Source organism: Takifugu rubripes, chromosome 21, assembly GCF_901000725.2.
Source record: "Takifugu rubripes chromosome 21, fTakRub1.2, whole genome shotgun sequence".
NCBI lineage: Eukaryota > Metazoa > Chordata > Actinopteri > Tetraodontiformes > Tetraodontidae > Takifugu > Takifugu rubripes.
Window position 1 is genome coordinate 14,523,378 of NC_042305.1, and position 9,156 is coordinate 14,532,533.

At 47.8% G+C, this 9,156-nt stretch overlaps 1 protein-coding gene across 2 annotated transcripts; it reads left to right on the forward strand.

Annotated features, from left to right (window-relative positions):
* The first annotated feature begins 1,176 nt into the window (after window positions 1–1,176).
* On the forward strand, window positions 1,177–9,128 carry mccc2 (methylcrotonyl-CoA carboxylase subunit 2). Of its 2 annotated transcripts, XM_029830077.1 has the most exons (18): window positions 1,269–1,406; window positions 2,182–2,244; window positions 2,555–2,621; window positions 2,866–2,950; window positions 3,049–3,150; window positions 3,229–3,356; window positions 3,606–3,718; window positions 4,195–4,308; window positions 4,388–4,452; window positions 4,615–4,714; window positions 4,795–4,890; window positions 5,050–5,122; window positions 5,203–5,279; window positions 6,840–6,906; window positions 7,040–7,196; window positions 7,739–7,853; window positions 8,473–8,558; window positions 8,748–9,128. In XM_029830077.1, exons 3-18 carry the CDS (start codon window positions 2,570–2,572, stop codon window positions 8,863–8,865), a joined length of 1,548 nt encoding a protein of 515 aa, XP_029685937.1. In that variant the 5' UTR covers window positions 1,269–1,406; window positions 2,182–2,244; window positions 2,555–2,569; the 3' UTR covers window positions 8,866–9,128. The 2 variants fall into 2 exon arrangements, with proteins under 2 accessions (XP_003978375.2, XP_029685937.1); XM_003978326.3 differs by lacking the exon at window positions 2,182–2,244 and having other exon boundaries at window positions 1,177–1,406.
* Window positions 9,129–9,156: the final 28 nt, after the last annotated feature.

Consider the following 9,156-nt stretch of genomic DNA (forward strand, 5'->3'; position numbering starts at 1 on the left):
TCACGCCGAGCCGGCTCTTCTGGGATGGAGAAAGACCGCCATCATTATCGCCTCTCATAAAGAAAACAATAGTCAGACACGCTGCCAAAATAGTTTGGACCGAGAGGCCGAAAGAACCGATAACACAACAGAGTCATCGTACAGCGCGCTACATCGGCGTGACCTTGTGGTTTTCCAGATATTTCACAGAATATTCCCCCGCTATTCTCCTGCCACCCCTTCTAACCGCAGCGCTCCTCTCACAGTCATCAAAATGAATATATATATATTTAATTTCACATCTGAGAGGCTTTTCAAACCTCTATACCCATTGTGTATCTTCGGCGCTGCAGCAGCGGAGAAGGTCCGGGGGGTCATGGTAAAGTGGAGAGAGCTGGAAAAGTGAGAGGGTCGGAGTTCAGACGGAGAGTGGAGGACTTTAGGTTTCCTAAGAAAACAGGTGTAGTCATTTAAGTGGAGGTCATGGACTTTTCTATGCATACTGATCGAATAGGTAGAAGCGTTGGAGGAGAAAGGCCTCTTCAAACTAAATGAACTAAAAGCTCTTGGCTGGAATGCTCTTCACTCCCTGTGGAATGTACTCCAGCTCAGATAAAGCACTTGGGTCAGAAGGGACGGTTTTGAAGCTTTTAGGCTAACTCTGATTCCCACTCAAATTCAACTTTAGTTCCCATTTATAAACGCGACGCAGCTTTTTCTAGGCATCCACTTCTGCTCCGTGGCAGCATATATAGTTGAAAGGAGAGAACACTTTTTTAGATATTTGATGTTTTTCTTTTACTTTGTTGAGATTATAGTGGTGTAGTTCCGCAATGATCCACACGATGGCAGTGTGAACCACACCTTTACGTCTTTGTTGTTTTAAAAAAAAATACATTTAAGAAATTACATTTAAGAAATTATCTGTTAGCTTTTTATTAAAATATATGTAACTTCTCCATTTAGAGAGCCCTCTTCCCACTCAGATTTAACACGCTGTTTCACAAACACTTACACCGGCCAGAAATTCCTTTTAAATATCGTATCAGATTCGTTTTGTTTAGAATAAATGGTGCAGCCTCTCTATACTGGTGATAGTTGTTATTGGCCCGTTTCAGTGTGCGACCTTCCCCATACATTCGCCATACATTGACGTTTCCACCCAACGTTACTTGTTTTTAACAGAAGGGGGCGATATTGAGCTCCACTCCCAGAACAGCAACAATAGAAGAAGACAACTGTTTAGCTAGTAAGCTAGCTAGTTAAAAAAAATACTCTCACTGTGAGTATTTAAAATGCTTCTAAGGACGGTCAGACCATGGTTGCTCCGTGGGGGAAGTCAGTCTTTGACCTGCTCCAGGTTTTACTACGCCGATAAAGTAGCTCGAATAGGCTCTCAACCAGATAAACAATCTTCTGAATACCAGGTATGTTAGCTAATTGCTAGCCTTAACTAGCTCAAACTGGGGTTAAGACTGGTAGTGTTGCAGACATTTGTAGAAAGTTATGCATGGCAGTTTTGGTTTATTGTTCATTTTTATCTTACCCTTTGATGACATTATATAGTTTGTATTGGTTCACTGTTGCAGCTATTGGCGCAATGAATCATTCTGTGCTTGTATTCTAGTTTATCCTAAAATGTCACAATATGTCAAAACATTTCACTTTGCTGCAAATGTCACCTAACGCAAAATGGTTCACGAGATTAAAAAGAAGAATTAGAAAAAAATCCATAAAGGTCAACAGATATTAGCAAGTGTCTCTATTTCATTTAAAGCAGAGGTCAAAGCTGCTATAGATGTCGCTATAGATCCAAGGACTTATCATCACTTCAGCTTTGCACACTGCTCTGATTTACTGCTTTTTCAGCACATTTGTATTGGGTGTTGATAAACCACTGGGATTAATCATCCTAAATGATTTACAGTAAAAGTTAAGGCAAATTAAGTGCTCTGCAATACCAGCACGTACCGCCTGGTGGTGCTATTGTCACATATGAGATAAGCTTCCGGTCTTCTTCGGCTCCACAGTTAATAATACTGAAAATATGAAGTCAGAAAAATTTAATTTGGAACTCAAGTCACCATGTAATATGAGGGAGTGGCTGAAGCACTTTATTTACTGGGTGCCTCTGAGTTTGGTGGGTAAGTCAGCTTTACAATTTTACAAATATTGAGAAACCTGTGCTGCATGTGTCTATAGGCGATATTCACCACATTAAATGGATGACTGGGACCAGTTTGTGCGCACCAGTCTGCCAACCAGGTGAAACCTCTTATAGCTGTTGGCTTCACACCGATTAAATGGTGTCACTTTGGTATCCAGGCAACTGTATTGCTGTGTTCTAAGGTGTCTGAGGTAGAGATGCGCTGCCACGGATGCATAAATATTTATACATCAGAGGTCGGATTGCCATTCAATATTGAACAACGTTACCGCACAACAGATTCCACTTCTGTATGTGCAGAAACGTAGAGTTCGGCCTTTTGTCAACCAAAGTGTTTGTTTAATACGTGAATGACATTTGTAATCAGCAAAAATCACACATTATTTATCCTTTCGTCTGCATTTGCAGGAGAATTACGACCGAATGCAAGTTCTGGTTGATGAACTAAAGGTTCGGACGGAGAAAATTAAATTGGGTAGGTCTGATGGATGCCATATTGACACCGCGGTGACTTTAAATACATTCATCACTGTCGTGCCTTTTCCCTGCCCACTCTGGTGAAGCTGCTCAGCCTGCCGTCAGCTTCAGATTCCAGGATTAAAAACTTAAGTTTTGCAGCCTGAGACACAACACAAGTGTCTCCTGGAGCTTTGCGCCGTCTCCCCGGGGTGTTGCCGTGTTTTGTTTAACATGCTGGTTCTCTGTATTTGCTAATCCAGGTGGGGGAGAGAAAGCCAGGAGACTTCACACATCCCGTGGGAAGCTGCTGCCCAGAGAGCGCGTGGACAGGCTGCTGGATCCAGGGTGGGTGTTTGGTTCTGAACCGCTCCTACGCAAGTAGAGGTCGGCTGACCGGGCTTGCCGCGAGTAAAATCTAACGTCAGAGTTTAATTTTCTGGCAGGACCCCTTTCTTGGAATTCTCCCAGTTCGCTGCGCATGAGCTGTATGGAAAAGAGGAAGTGCCAGCTGGTGGGATCCTGACCGGGATCGGCCGAGTGTCGGGGTGAGGACCTCTCACCTGCTTCAAGAGTCACCAGTTACTAACTGACTCATACTGACTAATCTGTGCTGATCTCAACAGTGTGGAGTGTGTTGTTGTTGCCAACGATGCTACAGTCAAAGGCGGGACATACTACCCCATCACCGTGAAGAAACACCTGCGGGCCCAGGAAATCGCCCAGCAGAACCACCTGCCCTGCATTTATCTGGGTGAGCTTTTCTTGGGGGGGGGGGGGTCATCAGACTGCAGCTGAAGCAGTATTAGACCTTATTTTGTCAGCCGGTTTGCAGCAGGGGGAAATCTAGCAGACTTTGGCATCCCATAAAGTCTAAGAGACTTCCAGGCCACCGTTAAAATGAGACCCAGCATCTCTAACATGGCCAGTTTGGATGTTTACAGTAAATATTCAGTTTTCTGTCTTTTCTTTTAAAGATTGTTATGTTCCCTGCTGCTTTCAGTGGATTCAGGAGGGGCCAATCTCCCCAGGCAGGCCGACGTCTTCCCAGACAGAGATCACTTTGGACGCATTTTCTACAACCAGGCGAGGATGTCATCAAAGGGAATAGCGCAGGTTTGTTGAGCTCGCTCTTTGATTACTCAGCCTTATCTCGGGAGGGGGGTTATTTATTGTATTTGATAAGCTTTGTATTGATTTTTGAGATAAATCCTTCGAAGCCAAAAGGGTCGAACGAACAGAACAAGCCCAGGGCGGAAAGTGTCTCTGATGACGTTCGCCGTCTCGGTTCTGCGCCTCTTCTTTGTCTGCCAGTCACTAAAATCCATCTCCCCCCGTGACCGCTGGAAAACGTCTCGGGTTTAAAAGCAAAACAAGTCCGTTTATGAGAGCGCTGATAGATGCAGAGTGCTGCAAAGAGGTCGGGCCTTGCTCTCAAATCACTTCTGGCTCGGCCTTTCATGGAGGTTTCTCCTCTTTAAGTGGGTTTTGGATTTCTTCTCGCCATTAGAATTCAAAAAAATGGAGCGTTTCATTGGACGGTCAGGGCCTCTGGACGCTTCTCAGACTTCCTCTGGCTCTGCTCCTGTTAGATTGCCGTTGTGATGGGCTCTTGCACGGCCGGAGGAGCGTACGTACCCGCCATGGCCGACGAAAGCATCATCGTGCGCAAGCAGGGAACCATCTTCCTGGGAGGACCCCCGCTGGTGGGTCACAGCTCCGCCCACTCGTTCGGCGTCTTCATCCTGTGCTTGTGTGAGAGCGCCGCTGCCTTCGTGTTGACAGGTTAAAGCTGCGACGGGAGAGGAGGTTTCTGCCGAAGACCTCGGCGGTGCTGATCTCCACTGCAAGTACGGCCTCAAAGTGCCTCTCGCCGGATCGGGGGGCGTCTAAGTAGACTTCCACATGTTTTCAAAGCCATCGAATGTGTTTTGTGATGAAATACGCAGCCTGTTCAAATAATGATTCACGAGCTGGAACAATTTCGCAGCCGTTTGCTCCTTATTTTGCAGAAAATCTGGCGTAACGGACCATTACGCTCTGGATGACAACCATGCGCTCCATTTAGCCAGAAAGGCGGTGAGAGGCCTCAACTACAGGAAGAATATCGAGGTCAGCCAGTGGTGTTTACATGCTGAAGCGCTTTGGATTTGTTTTCTTTGCGTTGATGCAAGTCTGTCGGGGGGTTTCAGGTCACCACAGAGCCCAGCGACGCCCCTCTGTACCCTGCAGAGGAACTCTACGGAATAGTCGGAGATAACCTGAAGAGGAACTTTGATGTCAGAGAGGTAACGTTCCCGAATGGTCCAGTTCAACCAAGAGACTGAACAACAGGAGGCTCGGTCTGCTGCTGATAACAGCAGCTGCTAATGACCTGTCGCCCGTCCCATCTGAAACATACGGGAACACCATCCAGGTCATTAACGTTCCTTTCTGTTTAACTGCAGGTCATTGCCAGAATTGTGGATGGCAGTAAATTTGACGAGTTCAAGGCCTTCTACGGAGATACCCTGGTCACAGGTGTGGTTCTGAACAGCCCGGATATTTCCGCTCCTGATGGAATCACCACCTTTCACACTGTTTGACTGTCGCCTCTGCAGGATTCTCAAGGATATTCGGTTACCCGGTTGGAATCATCGGGAACAACGGGGTCTTGTTCTCGGAGTCAGCAAAGAAGGTAGAAGGTCATCAGTCATCTGCTCGTCTTCCTTCAGCAACAGGGCTGTTATTTCTAACACCTGAACATCGAATCTGGGGCAAAAACAGCTAAATCAGGGGCAATTAGATAACCTGAATTCACAGACATCAGTTTAGCGGCGTGTGCTCGGCTTTCGAGGACTTATGGCAGCGTTCTCCTGAGACGGCTGCTGACAGGCTGCCAGTATTGCTCTCTAAAGGGAGCTTCATTCCTCATAATGTTTTCCCCTGACCTTTCCCAGCGAGTACGGCGTCTTCCACGTACAATAAGCTCCCAAATTGCACTTGAGCGGCCGTCCGCAGATGAGAAGATGAGCGTCGTTGTAATAACCTAACATTTAGAATCCATAGACGGGAGACAATGCTCATTTCCATTCAATCTAATTGGCTTCATTTGCCCGCCGATCTGCTGCGAGCGGAGCTGAACTTTCACCGCGGCGAGGAGCTCAGCTTTCATTTCACACTGACATGTTTTTCAAGTACGTTTTTAATCGAATTGCATGTCCGACCCAGAAGGGCCCTATTTGATTTATCGTTTCTGTGGTGTCTCAGTGTGACAGATAATAAAGTGTGATGGGTTTATTCCCAATATTAATCTGTAACAAATCCAAACACAGAGAACGAGGGAGGACATTAGGACACTGACCACACCTCCAGGGCTCTGGAATCATATTAAACGTATGGATGTGCAGTCTTTTGGTCTCCGATGGTGCGTTTAGGGTCAAACTTTGGATTGGGAACGCCAGTGTCACCCGCGCTAACTCTGTTTGGAAGTGCATCCTCGCCTTTTATATCCATAAAAGAATAAAACCCACTTGTGCCTGTGCACACTGCAGCTCTTCCTCAGGGGGGAATGACTCCGACGAGAGTCCGTGGATCCGTCTTTCCCTGCAATAATTAGCAAAACAAGCCGAACCTTCCTGAGCAGATCACCGTGGGGACGTTTGGAATCTTTCTCTGCGCGGTGGCCTCAGAAACACTCGTCTTCCAGGGAGGTTTTAGTCTTTTATCTGAAAAGTCCCTGTTGCATTTATGTGTTTGTCTGCATTTAGCTCTTATCGCTCCGTGTTTGTTACAGCGTCGTACTTGGTGATAAATCGGCGGCGCGATAATTGAAACACGGCCTCTTTTTACCTGGTTAAATATCAGGAAATTAAAGAGAACGAGGGAAAGCAAACACCAGAGCGGTTCAGAGGCATAAGTTGGATGGAAATGAGCTGTTTAGCAGCGCGGCGGCGGCGGCGGCGAGGCTCTGTCCTGCACCGCGGACGTTTCAAATGAGGCTGAAGGCCACGCGGCTCTTTCCTATTCAGAGCCAAATGTCAAGAAGGCAGCCGTGGCGTTCAGGCCCGCCTGACACGCGGCTGCCTGTAAATGTCAGCTCCGACTGGTCTGGAATCAGCCGAAGATGAGGACAGAGGTGAGGTTAGCTGAGCAGCCCAGACCAGGAGGCCAGAGGATACGTCTATGAATAAATTAAGTGTGAAAACATCACTGTTCTCCACTCACAGCTTTTTCTTCTCCTTTTTTTCTTTTTCAGGGGACACATTTCATCGAGTTGTGCTGCCAACGGAACATTCCGCTTATTTTCCTCCAGAACATAACGGGTCAGTCGGGGCGGTTGACATCTTTTTCACAGTTTGAGCCCAGTTCGCCCACAGGGAGGAGCGGAAACGCTGCCTCCCAACACCCACCCCGCTTTCATTCCCTCGCCCCCCCCCCCTTGTGTCTGCGCTGTAGGCTTCATGGTCGGTAGAGAGTACGAAGCTGGAGGAATTGCCAAAGATGGAGCCAAAATGGTGACGGCGGTGGCGTGCGCCAACGTCCCCAAGATCACCGTCATTATCGGGGGGTCCTACGGAGCAGGAAACTACGGCATGTGCGGCAGAGCCTACAGGTAAGGAGCCGGGGGGGGGTGGTTGAGGGTATTTTTGAGTTGGTTTATTCTTCTCTTCCTCAGAGCTTTATGGGGCCGATGGTCCAGAGAGAGGCTGGCTGATGGCGGCGGTGTCGTTATAAAGCAGTCAAATCTGCGTTTGCTGTGTTGCGTGATGGAAATAAAATCTGATTGACAGTCGGAATCAAATTAAATCCCTCGCTCTCCTCTCTCCGGCATCGCCGTCCGTCTTTTTAAACACACGTAGGCGATTGGCAAGCATTCGCTCGTACAATTTGCAGAGACACAGATGATTTAGCACTTTTTCATGCTCGCTCGCTCTGCATTATTTAATACAAGTGGTCCTTTTCCCAGCCGCGGCTCTCGTAGATCATCTCTCGCCGCGTTTGTCACCAGTTTATTCGACTCTACAAGAGCATCAGATCTCATTAATGCGTTTTTCTCATCCCTTTTTTTTTGGCCTTATTAGCCACCCGTTCCTGATGGAGCCTCTAAACTGACGTGTCTTCGATTTTTTTTTTTTTTTCTTCCCTCTCCCCCAGCCCTCGATTCTTATACATGTGGCCAAACTCCAGGATCTCCGTCATGGGTGGCGAGCAGGCCGCCACCGTCCTGGCCACCATCACCAAGGATCAGCGAGCACGTGAAGGAAAGGAGGTAACGATTCGCATTAATCATCCTGTCTGCGCCGCGGAAAGTCAAATGAGGTTCCGCAGGTCTGCTGGCGGAACCGTAAACATTCCAAAGGCGCCTCCTCACTTGTAGAAAGATAAAACTGCATCAGTGTCAAGTGTTGGAGCAGCTGAACACTGCAGCCATCACACGGGCCTGATTAAATTGTGTCAGGTATGCTGTTAGCGTTGGATTAGCAGCGCTTTGATGTTCCTCCCTGGCGGCTGCTGCACCTTTACTGTGCTGATTTATTTCTCCTCAATAAAAGCCGATTGACTGACTGGGTCACAGGAAACGGGGCTGCTGGTTTCCCTCAGCTGGGTTTAGCTCCCCATCGTCTGGCCTGTGCGATATTTCCATCCTTTCACAGGAACCGCTCACGTCCTTAAACGGGGGAAACAAGCGTGGTGATAATGAAGTGAATGTGTGCTTTCAGCTTTAATTTTCACTCCGCTGTGCAGCAATCTAATCACTGCAGTGCCGCCGGCGCAGGTCCTCGTCTCCTTATCTCGCTCTGAATCGAACTTTTACATTTACCAGATGTCTTTGGGAAAACTAAAAGCGCCAATTCGATGTTTCCCCCCCCCCCCCCCCCTCCTCTCAGTTCACAGCGGAGCAAGAGGCCGCCATGAAGGAGCCGATAGTGCGGCGGTTTGAAGAGGAAGGCAGCCCGTACTATTCCAGCGCCAGGTGAGGCGGGAGCGTTGGTTTTTTTTACATTAATCTCGCCCCTAAAAATGAAGCCTCGCGTCCATCAGATTCAACACCCCTGAATTTACCGGTGACCGCTTGTGACCGTTATCGACGGCCGATCCATCCGAGCGGGACGTAACGAGCCGTCCGCCGATCGATTGATCGTATTTTCTTTTGTTCGAACAGACTCTGGGATGACGGAATCATCGATCCCGCCGACACCCGCGTGGTTTTGGGACTCAGCCTCAGCGCGGCTCTCAACGCGCCCCTGAAAAAGACCCGTTTTGGAGTTTTTAGGATGTGATGCGAGAGCGACGGGAGCTGTAGGTTTATCTGCGAGGTGTTGTCACCTTTCTGGACAGTAAACGCCAGGGGAGGGAGAGCGCACGGCTGCGTGTGATTGGACGGCTGCAGAGGCATTAGGAATAAGGTGTGCCTTAACTGTTACTGCACCAGAGGATTCTGGGTAAAGACGGGGTGTCTCTTTTCTCTTTAATGAAGTGTTTTGTTTCTTTTAAAAAAAATAAATACTTTAAATGTCGGCTCATTAAATGGTAAAACAAAATAGCTCACTCGGGGTGTTGTTTAAATATTT

Bases quoted from the DNA above. Each gene is read 5' to 3' on its own strand.
- mccc2 (XM_003978326.3), top strand. From the start codon at position 1,275: ATGCTTCTAAGGACGGTCAGACCATGGTTGCTCCGTGGGGGAAGTCAG. The intron at 5,280-6,839 runs GTAGAAGGTCAT...TTTCTTTTTCAG, and splicing joins TCTCGGAGTCAGCAAAGAAG to GGGACACATTTCATCGAGTT. The intron at 6,907-7,039 runs GTCAGTCGGGGC...TCTGCGCTGTAG, and splicing joins TTTCCTCCAGAACATAACGG to GCTTCATGGTCGGTAGAGAG.